Consider the following 18,593-nt stretch of genomic DNA (forward strand, 5'->3'; position numbering starts at 1 on the left):
ATTTTTGATATGGCTTCTCATGGAGAGATCAGAAGGTCCCAGGCCAGAAGGCAGAGGGATCCAACACATTTCCACCAGTGACTCCAGCTGGTGCTCTGATTTTTTGATCCTTCCACGTTTTCCTAAATTGCATAAATAGTTAAATAACTTGTGCAGTGTTTCACTTAGATAAATACATATTATTTTAACTCTCTAGATATGTACAGTGGAGTCTCTGCAGACTGATTACTAATGTAATGTTTTACTAACAGTTTATCTCCACACAGGTAACACAAGTAGCAAGACAACCGGGTCCTCCTGCCCCATCCCCTTACACTGCACATGAAATAAATAAGGGACACCCAAATCTTGCTGCAACGCCACCGGGACATGCATCGTCCCCTGGGCTCTCACAGGTAAGACCTGGCGTTGGAGCAGAGCATTCCCAGCCTCCCCCTTTTCCTCTTGTCCCATTCTCAGCTTCTCTGCTCAGCAATTAACTGAGTTGTGTTGTCTGTGACCAGTGTAGAAATAAAGTGGATAAAGGGTGTGGCTTGAACCTTGCAGCACTTAGATTAGCACACCAATTAAATACAAGTTTATTAGACATTAGTTCCTTGTGGAGTCTGTAACAGAAACTAAAAGCAACTTGAAAAATTAGAGAAAATAATCATTGATGAGGAGGAATGTGTTTTGCTGCTGGATCAGGCAGTTTGGGGCATGACCTGACTCCCACACCCTAAAAGTGCCCTCTGTCATCCGTCAGGGATTTTCCATGGGGCGTTTTGTACAAGGTGGTGCAGTTTGGTAATTCTAAGAAATGGGTCAGGAAAATGAGTTGCACAAATGATTGCTCATAAAAGAGATGAGACAAAGGGCTGGTTACAGAAAAGTCCAGAACAAGAGATAAATGGGAGTTAGAATAAGAATGGAGAAATAGTTTAGTGAGATACGTGGAATGAATTGGTCTCTTTGTAGCCTCTATTAGATAAATATTCTGCAGGGCTGACTTGAGAGTGGAGAAGCTTAATCTGAAAAAGGAGGGGGCAAAAGAAGCAGGTAATGGGGTGAGAAAAAAAGAGAGATAAAAGATACTGAGGTGGGGAAAGTGGGATGTGTAAAGAATGAGGTGTGAGATGGAGGAAAGCCTGATGTTCCCTTTGCTCTTGATTAATTTCTACTTTCGTGGATCAAGCAGGAAGGCCTGAGCAGGTCAGCTGTTAAGGAGAGTGGGTTTGTTATGAGCAGGGGGTGCAGGATGAGAGGCTGAGGGTGGGTTGGGAATGAGGAGGTGATGGGGAGAACCTCGAGTGGATCCAAGCCCCCCTGCCAGCCTCTGAAACATTAAACTGCAGCTGACCTTCCAGCCAGGGAGATGCCTGGAAAGAGGTCATGGAAGGAGCACTTCACCTGAATGATGCACGTTTTAGATAAAACATGACGGGGAAAGTGGAAACTTGTGGTTGTGTTTGTGAATGCGCAGATGCTCATCCTCCATGGAGTGGGGAATGAGAGGCTGAAGTGTCTCCTGCAGGCATTAGTGGTGTTGGAGCTGTTCCTTGCACTCTTGCTGCATGGCTGTTGGAAGTAAAGGCTCTGGGCTGAGGACTGAGGCTCACAGAACAGGGAGGGCACAGCAGGGTTGCAGAGCAAACCTTCAGATGCTGCCTGGCTTTTGTCATGGATCAAGACATTCCTTCCTGGTAAACCTCACCAACACAGGGAAGCTACTCGTGTGGCAGAGGAGAGGCGAAGAAGAGAACATTCTGGGCAGCCTCTTTATTCTAATCAAGAGATTTCTTTTCTTCCCTTAATATTTTCCTGTTGAGTCAGTGCATCCATAGCAAGTGGGCTCTGTGCCAAATCTCCAGCCAGCTGGAAAATGCTGCTTTCCTGTTCCTCTGGCTCTTGGAAGTGAGGGTCAGCTTGTGTCCCTGCTGTGCTGCTGGAGTGACCTCAGAGCCTCTGTGGCAGCTGAGGGCCCTCAGGGGCTCCGGAGGGTGCTCCCACTCTGTGGAGCCAGCCGTTGTGTGCTGAGGGACAGGGAGGAGCAGCAAGATCAGGGTTACGAGGCAGATGAAGCTTCAGGCACTGTGGGCTTTGGGGCCAGAGAGGACGGGGATCTGCAGAGCTTTTCCCCAGGTGATTCGTGCCAAGGTGGGATTCGGCAGTGGAGCAGCACAAATGGTTCCTGCTCGTCCCCAGCTGGTGTCAGCACTGCCGGGGCTCCTCTCAGGAGCCCTTTCCTTTGGGTGAAGGTTGGGTGGTGATGCCAGGTTGGACAGGTCTTGGAGCAGCCTGGTCTGGTGGAAGGCGTCCCTGCCCGTGGAACAAGCTGATCCAACCCAAACCGTTCTGGGATTCTGCAAAGAACCAAAATGCAGGTGCTTGCACTTGGGACACCAGAAAGGCTTGAAAAGGGATCAAAGCCTTCCACAACAACCTGTCCCCAGGGAAAGTTTCCTGTACCCCTGAACTATTAGAGATTTGAGTAAATTTAAATTCTGAATATTCTTCTGTGCATCTCACTTGGACCCCTGTCAGGAGTTGAGTTTCTGTGTTATGTCATGGTAAGAAGTTCGCAAGCTAAGTGGAGATTTGGGTGGAAGTTTAGCCTGTTCATTGCCTCTGTGATTTGTCTCCCATGGGTTTCACACCCTGGTGCTTGTGTTAAGAATGAGGTGAGTGGAAGTTTCCTCTTTCCACACTTCTTGTAGTTTGTGAATTTCCATTGTGGTTTCGTTTGTTTGCTTTCTTCTAGAAAGCGATGAGAGAGTAATTTTTGAATAATTTTGTCTGATTCTTGGACACCTTAAATCCTACTGTTTACCTTTAGAGATAAAGGGACCACGGCTGACATGGGATTCGGATGAATGCATTATTATTAATTCCTTTAACAGCAATAAACCACTTCACAAATATCTGTATTTTACCCACCCACACTGCGTTGATGATTGAACATTGAACAAAGGTTGTCTTTGCCTTTGTCCAGGCATGCCTAACGTAGCGAGGGGGTGTTGTGCATGAAAGGTAGGGACAAGACCACTTTGTTTGAATTAGAGTCTGATTAAGGGTCATTGATTTCTCCATCAGACCCTGAGTTAATGAATACTCATAAGAGTGAGTCTTTCCGAGGTAGGGACTGCTCTTGAGGCAGTAGTGAGTGGTTAATGTTTTAGGCTTTGGATGTCATTTGGTACTAAATGGAATTTGGGCAGAGGTAGAATGTGTCACTGCTGGTGTGGGCACATTGCTCTGGTTGCTCTCTGGGCTCAGCAGAGTCGCTGCTTGCTGTTACCCAGGAGGGATCTCAGCATCTCCTCAGGCTCAAGAGTTTCTGGAAGTGGGGATGTCACAGAATCATGGAGTGTCCTGAGCTGGAAGGGACCCAGAAGGATCATCCAGTCCAATCCCTGGCCCTGCACAGACACCCCAACAACCCCACCCTGGGCATCCCTGGCAGCGCTGCCCAAACGCTCCTGGAGCTCTGGCAGCCTCGGAGCCGTGCCCATTCCCTGGGGAGCCTGGGCAGTGCCCAGCACCCTCTGGGGGAAGAACCTTTCCCTGATATCCAACCTAAACCCTCCCCTGACACAGCTCCAGCCGTTCCCTGGGTCCTGTCCTGGTCACAGAGAGCAGAGCTCAGAGCTGCCCCTTGGGAGGAGCTGCAGCCCCCAGTGAGGGCACCCCTCAGGCTCCTCTTCTCCAGGCTGAACACACCAAGTGCCCTCAGCTGCTCCTCATGTGGCCCCTCCAGACCCTTCGCGCTCACCCTTGCCAGGAGCCAAGCTCCGAAGGAGAGCGAGGGTTAACAAATGCTTTGGTTCCACGAGTGACCCCTCACTCTCCTGGCTGCTCCAGAGCTGCCTGTCCCAGCACATCTGAGGGCTGGGAGATGAGGTAATACCTTGAATTCCAGTAAGTGATAAAAGGAATTGCTGTGCCTTACCAGAGCTCTGGGAGCTGGAGCAGTTCACTGTAAGTTGTGTGTGGTGAGATGATGGCATCGTGCTGAGTGGTCTGAAAGGGAGAGTTTGGGAACCAGGGATCAGGGAATGTGTGGGGTATTTAACCTGAGAAGTCAGGTGCAAGTGAACCTTGTGCCTTTGTTTGCTTTCCTTTTGCTTTATTTAAACAGACAGAAGCAGCTGGTGCTGTGGTTGGGTGGCCCTTTCTCTCACTCCTCCACCTTTTCCATCTGACGTAGCCCAAACGAGCACGGCTCCCTGTTCCGCTTCCTCTGAGAGCTTTCCTGACGGACGCCCCCCGGCACTCTGCTGCCCTTCAGGATGAGTTTGTGCAACACACTGAGGAGATCTTGGCAGCTGCGTGGAGCTGTCCCACAGCCCCGTCTTTGCAGCAGGAGGCAGCGTCTCTGCTTCCCAAATTCCAGGGCCTTGAAATCATAGTGCTGCTCCCGGGAATGTGCTGAACTCTGGCGCAGGGGAATGCACAGCACATGCTGCCGCAGCGATGTGTATGGCCAGATGTGGCCCCAAGTACATAAAATTTCATATTCCTGTTGGGTTTTGCATGTTTTTCCCTCGTTCTGACAGGGAGAGGAGGGGCATGGCCCCTCTGCCTCCTCTCCTGGCTTGAGGCTGCAGAAGGGGCTGGTTTGACGCAATTCCCTTTCTCAGTGTGCAGAGGAAAGGAGAAGCCATTGGAAAAGGAGCAGAGCAGGTTATCCCCTGTAATCCAGGGCCTGGATTGACAGTCGGTCACCATCCTGTGATGGATGGGAGAATCCAGAGCAGGCCGAGAGCATTCCCAGAGCCCTTAACAGAGAGCAGCTGAAGCGCTGCAAGTCTGCCCCACTCCAGCTGTGCCTTACACCGATGGATGGGGCAGCCATGGTAGGATGGGGTAATGGGAAAGGGAAGCACTTCCAGAGTAGCTAGGCTGGGAGCCGCAGGAAAGAGCTTCCCTCTGTCCATGGAGAGAACAGAGGAGGAGAGGGTTCCTCCAGAGGCAGCGTGCAGAGCTCAGGGCACCAGGAGAAGACAGTTCCATCCCTCTTTCCATCCCTCTCGTGACCTGGGAGTGTTTTGGAGGATCCCAAGGAACAAGTGCAGTGGGTTCTGGCATGTGAGGATGAGTGGTTTGGAAAAGACTCGTGGCTTTCTCTGCCTCAGCTTTGGAACTGCGGGCTCCAGTGGGATGCTGAGGGATTCTTTTAGTCCAGGCCCACAGTTTGGAAGCACCAAGCGACCACACTTGGAGCAAATTGCCAGGAATTTCCTCTGTAATCAGGGAAAGCTTCAGCCCTCATTAAGAACATGCTGTGCACTGAGCAGATCGGCGCTGCCTGCCCACGGCTGCCTCTTGGAATGGGCTGGAATGCTGGAGCGCCTGGGGAGCAGAGGATCCCACAGCACTGATGGGGACCTTCCTCTGGAGCTGTTGTAGCTGTAGACATCCCTCACCTGCTCCTAAAAAGGTTGAGATACTCCCAAGTGAACAAAAGTGCAAGAGGGCTGAATTCTCTGGATCTTGGTGCACAGAGACCTTGACTTTTAGGTGGCTGATTTAAATCCAGAACAGATTGTACCAGCTGAAACTTGTTACCATCTGGTTCTGTGCCTGAAGTGAAGAGAGTTTTGTGGTCTCATTCTGGTCCTCAAAAATGTCACCATCGTTAAATTAGTGTTTGTAATAGCAGGGAGACATTCCTTGGTACCTTCAGGTCTGGGAATGTGTGCCAGGAAGCAAATCTGCCTGCCATCTGTGGCATGTTTACTAGGCAATCCCCAAGCCCCTCTTTTATGATCTTGGATCCTTTCTACAGGAGCTGGAATAATCCTGTTAGAACCATGATGTTTATTCGATGCTTCCATCTTCTGTAGCCCAATTTGAGATGCTTTTAATAAAGGGATGTTTATTAAGGGGTCGTAACAGAAGGAGGGATGTAATTTAATTGTAACCTCACCCTTACTGGTACTGTGTGGTCAGTCAGGTGTCCTGGGACGTGGGGAGTGTTACTCCTTGTTCTCTCTTCGTGTTGGAAGCAGCTGCCTTTGGAGTCTGGTTGCTACATGTCAAATTTATCTTCCCCCAAATTCTGGTGACCAGGGACAGGACTGAGGGAGCAGCTGGAGCTGTGCCAGGGGAGTTTAGGTTGGATATCAGGAAAGGTTCTTCCCCCAGAGGGTGCTGAGCACTGCCCAGGCTCCCCAGGGAATGGGCACGGCCCCGAGGCTGCCAGAGCTCCAGGAGCGTTTGGGCAGCGCTGCCAGGGGTGCCCAGGGTGGGGTTGTTGGGGTGTCTGTGCAGGGCCAGGGGCTGGACTGGATGATCCTTGTGGATCCCTTCCAGCTCCGTGATTCCTCATTATTTGGGTCCACACGTGGTTTGCTAGGAGGAAATAGTTGGCATAAAATCAGATAATAAACCTCCAATGCCCCTGGATCACCAGGGGCTCCCAGTTTTATTGTCTCATTCAGATAAACCCTCTGTCCATAATTTTCTGAGGTCAAGAGCACCGTTGTGCATCCTGTGATCTGAGCTGGTCTCTAAGCTTTGCAGGGAACTCTTCCCCCAGAGAACTTCTCTGTGTAGGAACCTCCTTGTGTAAGGTGCAGTTATAGCCAATTCCCTGCTGCTTAAAACCACCCAGAGTGGTAACTTGTCCTGTAACTCGTATGGTTGTCAGTCAGGATATTTATTCATGGTGTAGACAAAGAATGAAAGATTAAACTCTCCTTATATAAATGAAGAAGTTGGTGCTGGACCAGATGAGGGGAAATGTTGCCTGTTTGTGCTGCTCCTCCAAGCAGCATATTCCAGTTTCTTGGATCTTCTGTCCATTCCACATAATGAGAATAAAGGAAATTTAAACAACTCCTGATAGTATTTTGTGAACAAGAAACCTGCCTAAATAACCAGGTTGATGTGTAGTAATGGAATTTTTTTCTGACCAGTCAAGAGTTTGACCTCTCGTCCTTCTCACTTCTTTCCTTGTGCTTCCTTGTACATCCAGGTCAGGCTTCATCCCAGCACATTGCCAATGCATTTTGCTAATTCCAGGCTTGCAGGAATATGTGACTGCAGGTGGAGATTTGAAACTGCGAGTTATTTAATAGCTGATAAATCCAGAAGTGTAATCTTCTTTTGGCCTTTGTGTTCAAGACCTGCTGGAAGTGCAGCTGAACCCGCTGGTTCGTAATAGGATTAGGAGGTTTTTGATTGGGTTAATAATGCTGGGAATATTTCCTCCTAGAATGTATTTCATTATTTTTGGTTCATTACTGTGCTTTTTACCTCATTAAGTTAAATCTGGGCAAATCTGGCTGGAAACATCAAACATGTCTTGTGTCTCGGTGCCTTTGGGCTTCAGGGTGCCTTTGTGTGGGGATGCTCGGCTTCATGTGTGTCTTCTAATTTGGAAGAGCATCCGGGTGTAAGAGCTGCAGGAAGGGAGAGTTGGGAAGGCATAATGTAGCTTCAAATGCTGATTAACACTATTAATTTTAATTATTTAACCTTGGAAACAGTTGGCTTTCATAGGGCGCAATGTAGGAGGGATGTATGAATTAGTTTTAGTATTTGTGCACTTAAGAAGGACTAGAAAGAGCCTTTAATTCTTTTTTTTTCTAGCAAGGAAAGGAGAGAAAGGAAAACCCATTACAATTTTATCATATACATGTGCAAAGAAAAGATTACAGCACAAATATTGAGTCTAGTTAGGACTGGGTCTGGCTTTAGACCCACCCCATATCTGCCTCATAGAATCCTATCATAGAATCCCAGGATGGTTTGAGTTGGAAAGGACTTTAATCTCGTCCTGTCCCACCCCATGCCATGGGCAGGGACACCCTCCACTGTCCCAGGCTGCTTCAAGCCCCATCCAGCCTGGCCTCGGACACTTCCAGGGATCCAGGGACAGCCACAGCTGCTCTGGGCACCCTGTGCCAGGGCCTGCCCACACTCCCAAGGAAGAATTCCATCCCAATATCCCATCTGACCCTTCCCTCTGGCAGCAGGAAGCCATTCCCCCTTGTCCTGGCACTCCAGGGGGTGTATTGTAAAAAATTCCTGCTCTGAGAGGTGTGTTTAATCCTTCTCCAAGTGGTCTGGTTTGCCCAGTGGGGAGAGAGTTTCTCTACTGCTGCTTGAGTTTTTCCTCCCAGGAGTAGCCGTGACCTGGCTCTGAGTGTTCCCTGGCCCTTCCACCCCGTGCAAGCGCAGGGATTGGGAAAGGGAAAGCTCTCAGTGGGTGTCTTGGCCACACGGCACATCCTGGCTGCGTGTGCGAGCGGAAGCGGCTTTGTTTGGCGTGTGAGATTATTTGGAATCCAAAGCACTTTTAAACTTGCCAGTAACTTGGTTTGGGGGGGGAATGAAACAGCATTTTTAGTAGAAAATCAAACTTCTCTGTGGATGTTTAAAAATTGTCCAGGTCCCTTTCTTCAGTACCCTTCCGTGTGCATTTTCTGTTCTCACAGTCATGTGCCGTGGGCTTTATTTGGTGCTTTTCAGACTTTGCCACTTGTTGAACCACATTTTTATTCATAATATAACAATACGAGGCAATTTGCCATTTTCTTACATTTAATAATTTCAATTCTGGAATTCCTTCTGTAATAGTACCTTCTGTTCCATGCAATTTAATGGATGTTTTCTTGCATGCTCCAGAAAATACACAGTTTTTAAACAAACACCATGTGTTCCATAAAGCACCAGAGTCAGCACAAAAGTCAGTGCTTTACACAGTCTGCGTTTTATAAGCACAGAGGGCATGAAATATCCCTGCAGCCAGAGAAATCGGGGAGATGGAGCCCTGGAGTTACTGGAGCCCACCGTTAGCTGTTGTGTCAGACTGGGAAACAGAGGAATAACCTTTGGGGCTGTTTAACCTGCAGCAGGGACAGCCACATTCCAGAGGTGAGGCTCTGAATCCATGAACAGCCTGGTTCTCCTGCCAGTTGAGCTCTCACTGTGCTGCTTTCCGTTGAACCACCAGAGGTGGTGGAGCCGTAATTCCACTCCTGCAGCCTGGAAGGGCTGTGCCTGTGTTCTCCACAGATCCTCCTTATGGTGCCATTAGAAACCCGTAATTTATTGAATTGTTTTAACTTTGAGCAAATTCAGACACTTTATATGTAGGGTATTTCTGGGCTTCCGTGTAAAACTTGAATATTTTTATCTGAGTGCTGCCATCAGCTCAAACAGGTGAAGGTTGGAAGAGACCTGGGATCATCAGGTCCAAGTGCCTGCTCCGAGCTGGATCAGCTGGAGCAGGTAAGTCTGGGCCACCTCCCGTTGGGTTCTGAGCATCTCCAAGGATGGAAACATCCTCAGAGATACCAGGTGACACATTTTTGGAGCTTCTTGTTGGCTTTTGGAAGAAAATAGGAGGAAAGCTGCAAAGCTGCTGATGCTGTTTTGATGTGGAGTAGGGTCTTGGCTGGTTGGGGTTGTGTTCCTGAGAACAAGTATTTATCCTCAAAGTCCATGTTTTTTTTTACAATGGGAGGCAGTTTTACAGAACAAATGAAAGGCGCTCTGTGAACTCAAGGGTGTCTCTGCAGCCTGGGCAGGGCCAGGCAGTTCAGCCTCGGTAAGGAGCCAAGTGAAGCCATAGCAGCGTTTCCAGATGTTATGGAATGGTTTCCTGTGATGTTATCCATGGCCTCAGGCCTTCTTTAGCAGCAGATTCCACGCTGATGGATTTAAAAGTGGCTTAGGGAGGGAGCAGTCACCAGCAGGACACCTGTCCAGCCCCACGGCTCAGAATCAGACTGGGGTTCAGTCTTTCACTCTGGGTCCTCGCTGCGGCCTGGAGTCCAGCGTGGGCTGATGGGCTGGAGCCTTATGTGGGAAGGAGGAAGATGATTCTTTCCTCCCACAGGCTGGGTGTTCTGTCTGCCTTTGCACTGTGGTGAGGGACGGGTACACCCTGTAGAGCTGAGGAGAGAATCACTGAAACCCCGAATGGTTTGGGTTGGAGGGACCTTAAAGCTCATCCAGTCCCACACCTTCCACTGTCCCAGGTTGCTCCAAGCCCCATCCAGCCTGGCCTTGGGCACTTCCAGGCCCACAGCCACAGCTGCTCTGGGCACCCTGTGCCAGGGCCTCCCCACCCTCCCAGGGAACAATCCCTTCCCAATATCCCACCCAACCCTGCTCTCTGGCAGTGGGAGCCATTCCCCCTTGTCCTGGCACTCCAGGCTCTTGTCCTAGGTCCCTCTCCAGCTCTCCTGGAGCCCCTTTAGGCCCTGCAAGGGGCTCTGAGGTCTTCGTGGAGCTTCTCCAGGTGAGCACCCCCAGCTCTCCTAGCCTGGCTCCAGAGGGGCTCCAGCCCTGGAGGAGCTCCGTGGGCTCCTCAGGACTTGCTCCAGCAGGTCAAGAATGTGCATCCTGTGTCTGTGTGGTCCCTGGCACAAACAGTCCTTGTCCAGGGAACAGCAAACTGCATTTCCTCCACCATCTTCCCTTGCAGACAATCTCATTAGCCATGTTGAAGTAGGAGAAGTGCCTGTAGCTCTGTGGGTGTTAGCTGGGTCTCAGTTTCCCTGTTCTTGCTGCTTTGCCCACTCAGATGTGTGATGTGAAAACATGTAAAACCATAAAAAAGGTTGTTACAAATTTGGCTGGGCAGGTAATGACACAGGTGATGTATCCTGAGACAAACTGCTGCAGAGGAAAAAGGGGAGAGAGGAGTAATTCCTCCTGGGTCAGGAGATTTGTATCCTTTCAAAGGCTGAGCTTAATCACAGAATCACAGATGGTTCCGGTTGGGAGGGCCCTTAAAGCTCATCCTGTTCCACCCCCTGCCGTGGGCAGGGACACCTTCCACTAAAGTGTTAATATTTACCAGCACCAGGAATTCCCTGAAGGCTGGGCTGATGGAAAAAGAGAGAATAAACCAGTGTACTTGTCAGGAGAAGGGCAGTGAGGATGCCAACTCCTTCTTCTCTGCATCTTCTACTTGTCTGCAGTTTGTTAAATCCCTAAAATCAGTCAAGACACCTGGAGTCCAGTCCTGGCATTTTGAGGAAATAGCTTTAGAAAAAACCTACATATTTAAATAAACTCACTGAACAGTCACAGTTCCTGTTTATTCTGTGCCTCTACCTAAATCCAAACCTCAAAACTTCCCAGTAAATCCGATGTGCAGAGATTTGGACCATGTCCCACCTTGGTGCCATCCCAGCCCCTCCATCAGGAGCAGAGTGTTCGCACCAGAATTGTGCTAAATCCTGTTTTTTAAGTGGAAACTCTTCATCTGCACAACTTGTTTGGTATCAGAGAACAGCTCTGATCCTTTTGCCACTGATTTTGATGGGACTTTGAATATTCCAGGTATTAAATACCAATATATGCAGGAAAACAGCATTTCTCAGGTGCTGGTTGCACCCTGCAGGGGAGCAGCCCTGGCTTAGAGAGGCAGCAGCGTAGAACTGCTGCGTATTTTTGTTTTACAGCAGTGCCCTGGTGAGGACGAGCTGATTTTAGTGATTCTGGATAATTTACAAATGAGCTGCTTAGAAAATGTGGCATCCCTGGTGTGATGGGTACCTACAACCTGCATATTTGACCACGTAGCTGTGAATGGAAACTTTTGTTTAAGCAGAGGGATCTGAGAGTGTGTGTGATCATTGAAATATCATTGTGATAATGAAAGGCAAACTGGGAGCGTTTAGCGGGAAATTGTCCTTGTTTAGTGGTTTAATAATTGGTTGTGCTATTTTTAAAGCTGGAATAATTCACAGGAGTAGTGGGAAAATACGCTTTATACATTATTTGAGGGGGTGCTGTGTAAAAAAGGGCTGAAATGAATAGATCTAATTATTCAGGTTTCTCCACTATCATCTGTAATATTTGCAGATGAGCTGGATCTATATGTTGCAGACACTCTGGAGTTTTTCCTGCCAGCAGCTTCCAAGCCTGTTCCACTGAGTGCAGAGTACACCAGGGAGGGAAAAAAGCGGAGTAGGCTTGAATGATCTGGTTGCCAAAACAATGGTAACATTCAGATGTGTCCAGGAGAAGTGCAGGAGCGGGTGCTGCCCTTTTTGTGTTCAGAGGCAGGAGGTACCTGAGGCTGGTCCTGGGCATCTCCAGAGCTCAGTGGCAGAATTACAAAGTTGTTTATTTTGTCCCCTAATACTGATTTTAGGTCAAAAGCTGCTCTGTGCCGTGTTCAGGGGTCTCTGCTGCAGCCCCTGGGAGTGTGGTAAGGGAGACAGGGAGAGCAGGAACTTCCTTGTGCCTTGCCCTGGATGCTGCTGTTCCTAAGGCAGCCCCTGGATGGAAGATGAGCCTCTCGTTAGCCACGTGTCTGTGGGAGGAGGAGATTCTGGGCTCTTCTGGGATGCTCTGGCCGAGGCTGTTTTCTCTGCCTTCAGTAACACAGCTTTTCACATCAGATAGAAAGTACAATCTCGCTGTAGCCTTCAGTCTGTGGAAGTTCTGTGCGTTTTTGCAGGAGCGGGAGCAGCTGCCTGTGGGGAGCCCGGGAAAGCTGCTTCCCGCAGCACTGAGCCTGTGCTGAGCACCTTTCTCAAAATCCAGGGCATGCACAAACCAAAGCTTGGGGAAAATGAAGGTGTGAGTGAGGAGGGGCAGCCTGAGGAGCTGCTGTTCGGGCTGCGCTGCCTGCGGGGAGTTCATTAGGGAGAAATGAAGATACAGGGTTTAAATTATAATCCTCTTACTTTCCCAGAGCTGAATGCCCAGAGATTTCCCTCACTGGAGGGTTGCAGTTGTTTGGGTTGCAGTGATTGAGTTGTCACAGTGATTGGATTTGGGGCTGTGGGAGGGCAGAGCCAGCCCAGCTCCACAAAGAAATGATGATTCAGAACTAGAAGCCACATCCATGCTGTCACCATCACTCCACACTTGTGAGCCAAGTGGTGGGTTCTGCTGCTCTGGGGAATTTCTTCACCTGCATCTGAGGCCAAGTTCCTGCTGTCCAGGCCAGTTACCCAGAAAAAATTCTGTAAAAGCAGCCTCCAGGGCTGGTGCATCAACAGAGCCAGTCCCATGCTCCCTTTGTGGTTTTCCTCAAGGAAAATCGTTCAGCAGCTGGAAGGAAAACCAAGTCTGGTTGTTAAAAACAGGGATAAAGAGGAGACTCCTGTGCAATGACCTCCCTCTCCTGTACCTTGCTCCAGGGGCAGCTGCCTTTGGTCTGAGGGGCTTGTATAAGTAAGAATTTATAAATCTAGGGACAGCACCCTTGGTGTAAAGAACACTGGCTGTGCCTCTGAGTGCCCAGCTGGGGGGTTGAATCAGTATTTAGCGTTTAACCGGGTCAGGGAATGGCTTGGGAACAGATGAGTGCAGGTGTTGTGCAGAAATACCTGCACTGCAGGAGACACCGGGGTGGGCTGGGGGTGTTGTGTTGTTTGGGGAAAGAGATGGATCTCATAACAGTTTTATCCTGTTTCCAGCCAGTCCCTATTTTTGGTATCTGATGCCTTGACATAAAATAGTAACAAGATATTTTTGAAAATGTGTGTGGTGGCACTTTGGTGAGTTGTTAGCTGGGTGCTGTCCGTCATTATTGCAGAGATACATGAGATATAACGAGATACCAAACCACCTGGGCAATGGGCTGTAGTTTTTATTCCCTGCAGCACCACGTTGGTTTGTGGCCATGCCAGAAAAGGCCCTTTGAGGCTGCTGTGGGACAGCCAGGGGCTGCCTGTGGCCCCAGCAAAACCCCGTATGTTCTAAAGTGTTTCGCTCACTCTGTCACATTCCTCCTAAGAGATTTAAGCTCTGTGCTGGTGTCCGAGGGAGCCAGGGCCGTAGCTGTGCCGGTGGGGCTGGGAAGGGAGTGGGAATGCGAGGTGGTGGGGCTGGGAAGGGAGTGGGAATGTGAGGTGGTGGGGCTGGGAAGGGAGTGGGAATGTGAGGTTTCCTCCCCAAGGTCACAGCAACAGCGATGGGAGCAGCAGCGAAGCTCCTGAGTCACGGTCATGCGCTGGAGCTGCAAGTCCAGTTCTCCTCCTCGTGTGTAACTTCAGTAAATATAGACCCAGCAACCTCTTCCCGAGTCAGGAGAGGATTCGGGAATCAGCCACAGGGATTAACCCCTTCCCGGCCAGCCCAGCCACCGAGCTCAGCAAGGGACACCTTTCTGCCTGGGGCTGGAAGAGTTTTGTTCCCAAAAAAATTTTCCAGAGGCAGAGCTGGGTGACTCAGCTCTTTTGAGCCTGATGTGTGTACTTTGCCTGTTTATTCCCAGGACAGGCAGTCCTGAGGGAGTCGTGTTACGCTGCAGGCTCAGTGTTTATTAACCAGCTCGGGGCCTGAGCTAAGAATAACTTCTTTCAGTTGTTTTGTTGATAGTGATTATTTTTCCTTGCTTACCACAGGCAGCAGCTCGAGAAACAGCCCAGAGAAAGGGTTTTCCCAGCAAGTTGTGAGAATACATAAACACTCAGCTATTATCACCTTCCTCCCCTGAACAGCCACAGCTGAAATATAAAATCAGGAAGGTGAGAGCTTTAAGGGAAGCAAATTCCTCTGTCTCAAAGTGGAGCAGCTCAGCAGCGCTCTGTCCTCTTCCAGCAGTTATTTGAACTTCAGGGATTCAATCCAGCCTTTAGATGCTTCAGAACCAACATTTGTCTGCAGAGCAGTACTTGCTTCCCTTCCTTCCCCTCCATGGGGGTTTATTTGGGGGATCTTTGGAGCATTTCCTCGCTGATCTCTTCATTCCCTCACTCCATCCTCAGCATTCCAGCCCCAGAGCACGGAGCCCAGTGTGGCTGCACGTGACCACCTCACTTTCTGTACCCGTTTAGCTGCTTGGCACAGAAAAAAGCCCTTTACAGATGAATAGATGCAATGCTTTAATCAGCTGATGTGTATGAAAAGCAGCAGAGTGCTGTGATTTATTCTGTTGGATCTTTGATAGTTTATTCAGGCTCCCACAGCCGATGTGAAGTTACTACCTGCAGAAGTTTATAAACCACTTTCCCCTCCCTTTTCTTCCCCCTGTTATGGTTTTAACACAAATACCAGTTAAGGCAACGTCCCTCTGGTTGGAAACATGTGGAGCAGAAGCATTTGTTGTTGTGCAATAGTTGTAAAACATGTTTATTTAGGTGATGTTTGTGGTCTTCAGTGGGGTTTGTATTGCACTTGTTCCTTGCTTGTGACCTCGCACCCGCCGGGGTCGTCTGTCCAAAACTGCCTTGGCTGATGACACCTTAATAGCAGAAACCCTTAATAGCAGAAACCCTGCACTGGCCTCTGGTTAAGCCTTTATATGCTTTTTTCTTTATTTATAACTTAGTGCTGTGCTCGTGCTGGTAGGTTTTAAATACTAAAGCAAGTTTAACCCTGGATTGTGTCACAGTATCACAAGTGACATGTCACCAGTGAAGTGCCTTTGGCACTGTGTTTCCAAATACCTGTTTTATAGTTCTGCTGCTAAAACTCAGGAGGTTTTTTAGGTTTAGTGATAGCTGTGCTCCCTTTGTCTCACATTTCCTTTGGATTGGGTGATTGGGCTGTTTTGGAGGTGGGTACAGACTTTGTGGCAGCATCAGCTATCTGACTTACCCTTTGGGAGACACATCAGAGCCCTGCTCTGTCACGTGCAATTTAAGCCTGAAGAAGATGTTTTTGTGAGCCTGAAGATGGGGAGGAATAGTAGATATTTTCTTCTCTTGTTGCTGAGGTGCTGTGGGAACAGCAGTTTGGGATGAGGTCTCATCTCCTGAGATGTGGAGCTGGAGGCACAAGGAGCCAGTGGTCAGCTGGTGCATTTATTGGTGTTACTTATTTATAATATTTCCCAACACAGCCACCTACCCTATGGGCTCACTGCTGGCTGGTGGGAGAGATCCAAGGGAGAGTGGCTTTAAACTAAAAGAGAGTAGGCTAGGTTGGATATTAGGAGGAAATCCTTCCCCGTGAGGATGGGGAAGGCCTGGCACAGGGTTCCCAGAGAAGCTGTGGCTGTCCCTGCATCCCTGGAAGTGTCCAAGGCCAGGCTGGATGGGGCTTGGAGCAACCTGGAATGGTGGAAGGTGTCCCTGCCCATGGCACAGGGTGGGACTGGATGAAGATGATTAAAGTCCCTTCCGACCCAAACCATTCCATGATTCCATGATATGAACAGCAGCATCTGGACCTGTGCTGATCCTCCAGGGGAAGAAGCCTTAATCTCACCCTGGGCAGAGATCCCAGATGCAGAAAGTCAGCAGCAGGATACGACAAAGGCAGGACAGCTTCTCCAGGTCGTGGATGAAAAGAGTTTCTCCATGTCTCCTTAGCTCTGGGTTACTCACTGTGGAACGACACTGACACCACCAGCTCCTGCAGAATCACGCGTCAGGTAAAGGGGAAAAGAGTTGATGCTGCATCTGTCATCTCAGAAACAAATTAGAAGTCTTCTTTCCATTTAGTTGTTTCCATGAACTAGTTTTTGGCAGTGGTGAAAAGGGAGGGAAGGGGTGGCTGGAGTGGATCGGATCAGTGAGCTCCTGGAGAGGAGGGACAGGGCAGACCTGCCCTGCCCACCCCTCAGAGGATGCTGCTGCCATCAGGAGCTGGGCAAAGCATTTAACTGCTCTTTAACCAGAGGCTGTGCTGCTGTACCGGTGTAAACAACTCCAGAACAACATTGTCCAACTAAATCCCCTGCCCAGTGTGTTCGGTGTCCTGGATCACAGTGAAGATGTAGTCATGTATTTGGAGACACATGTTTTATCATCATTTTGACCCAAAAAGCTGTGAAAATGAGACAGAAGCCAACAGAAGGTCCTGCCTAGTTAAGTTGTGTGGTAGGAGCGGTGTCCTCGTGTCTGTGGAGTCATATCTAAGTTTTGCTCTTTAAAAAGCAGTTCCAGTGTGGTCCCAGAGCAGGAATAGAAGATGTTGCAGCAGTTGGGTTTTGGGATGGGGCTGTTTTTGGGCTGTGCTCATTCCCCTTGTCCCCTGTGCCATGTTTTGGGGAGGGGGTGTTTATTGTATTTTTCCTTTTTTTTTTTTTCCCCGGAGATTGGGGAATTCCTGGTTGAATTGTTTCCAAACATTTGTTTCATTTACCTTGTGTTGCATTTTTATCAGCAGGTGATTAGTCCAGAAATGGAAAAGCAGAAAAACAAATGCAAACTGTACCCCCGTGCTGGCCCTGCTGGGGTACCTCCAGTCCTGGGGGCAGTGCTGGGGCCCTCAGGACAAGAAGGACATGGAGGGGCTGGAGCGAGTCCAGGGCAGGGAATGGAGCTGGGGAAGGGGCTGGAACCCCAGGAGAGGCTGAGGGAGCTGGAAAGGGGCTCAGGCTGGAGCAAAGGAGGCTCAGGGGGGACCTTGTGGCTCTGCACAAGTCCCTGACAGGAGGGGGCAGCCGGGGGGGTCGGGCTCTGCTCCCAGGGAACAGGGACAGGAGGAGAGGGAACGGCCCCAAGGTTAGGTTGGGTATTGGGAAAAACTGCTTTGTTGAAAGGGCTGTCCAGCCCTGGCACAGCTGCCCAGGGCAGTGGTGGAGTCCCCATCCCTGGAGGGGTTTAAAAGATGTGTAGCTGTGGCACTTGGGGACATGGTTTAGTGGTGGCCTTGGCAGTGCTGGGGCACAGTTGAACTTGAAGATTTTAGAGAGCTTTTCCAACATTAACAATTCTGTGATTCTATGGTTCTTGAGAGCAAAGGCTGTTGCAGGCTGGTGGCTGGTTTTTGTGCCATTACAATAATAAACTATTTCAAAAAATAATAATGTAAATTATAATGTTTTTGTTCAAAAAGAAGAAGGAAAAACGCACTCTGCAAAGTTATTTCTAAATGTCTCATTAAAATGCATCATCGGCAGAGCTCCAGAGCTCCAGTTTATTGTTACTTTGGGCAAATAACACTTGGGGAGAGCATCTGGTGGGATAAATTGTTATAGCCCACGGAAATGGGTGGAAGTAGGAAAAATTTGCAGAGCCTGTAGCCATGGCCTGCCTTCCATCTGGGACGGTTTCGGGCCATTCCATTGCGTTGGAAACGCTTTAATGCAGCAGCAGCTCCTGTTAAAACACACTCAAGGTTGTTTCTTGCTGTTTGTCTGATTTTGGAGGATTTATTGGCGTCATGTACAGTTCTGGCTTTCCTTGGAAGCTGGTTCAGAGAAGGTTTTTGGAAACAGGTGGCCAGGGCTTTGGACACGCAGGGTTTTGGTGACATGGTGCTGGGGTCATGTGTCCCTTGGGTTGTTTTCCACCGCGGCGCTTGGGGAGCTCAGGTGGTAAATAGTGGAAACTCTGACTTACAAAATAGTAGTAAACTTTGACTAATAATGAGTAAGGCAGCTGCTACTTACTAGTAGAGCTACACGCTGCTACCATGAGAGGCAGAGTTGATGAGCTGATCCATGACAGAGATGGTTTCTCCATTGCAATCTTTTCATCTTTATCTCCATGTCAGTGACTCCACTTGATAACGTGTTCTGTTCCTGTTTTTCAGGATGAATCATTGGATCCACTCACTTCGTGTTTACTTTTCTTGTTCCCTGGCAGGCTCCTTACCCCTCAGGACAGAATGCAGCTCCAACCACGTTGGTGTACCCTCAAGCCCCTCAAACAATGAACACGCAGCCTCAGACCCGCTCACCGGTAAGGAGCCCACGCTGGCCTTGTCTCCTGTTCTTTCTTCCTCGTTCGTGTGTTTCT

The 18,593-nt window shown here is 49.2% G+C and overlaps 1 protein-coding gene across 14 annotated transcripts in view; it reads left to right on the forward strand.

Annotated features, from left to right (window-relative positions):
- Positions 1 to 18,593, forward strand: part of EIF4G3 (eukaryotic translation initiation factor 4 gamma 3) — a 142,060-nt gene that overhangs the window by 49,479 nt on the left and 73,988 nt on the right. For 9 of the 14 annotated variants that reach the window (XM_032131984.1, XM_032131972.1, XM_032131973.1 and 6 more), the window contains exons 3-4: positions 252 to 395; positions 18,441 to 18,536. In XM_032131984.1, coding sequence (XP_031987875.1) covers positions 252 to 395; positions 18,441 to 18,536 — 240 coding nt within the window. The remainder of the gene's footprint in view (positions 1 to 251; positions 396 to 18,440; positions 18,537 to 18,593) is intronic. The other 5 variants (XM_032131974.1, XM_032131978.1, XM_032131980.1 and 2 more) reach the window with 2 other exon arrangements.

Source organism: Corvus moneduloides, chromosome 22 (assembly GCF_009650955.1).
Source record: "Corvus moneduloides isolate bCorMon1 chromosome 22, bCorMon1.pri, whole genome shotgun sequence".
NCBI classification, from domain to species: domain Eukaryota; kingdom Metazoa; phylum Chordata; class Aves; order Passeriformes; family Corvidae; genus Corvus; species Corvus moneduloides.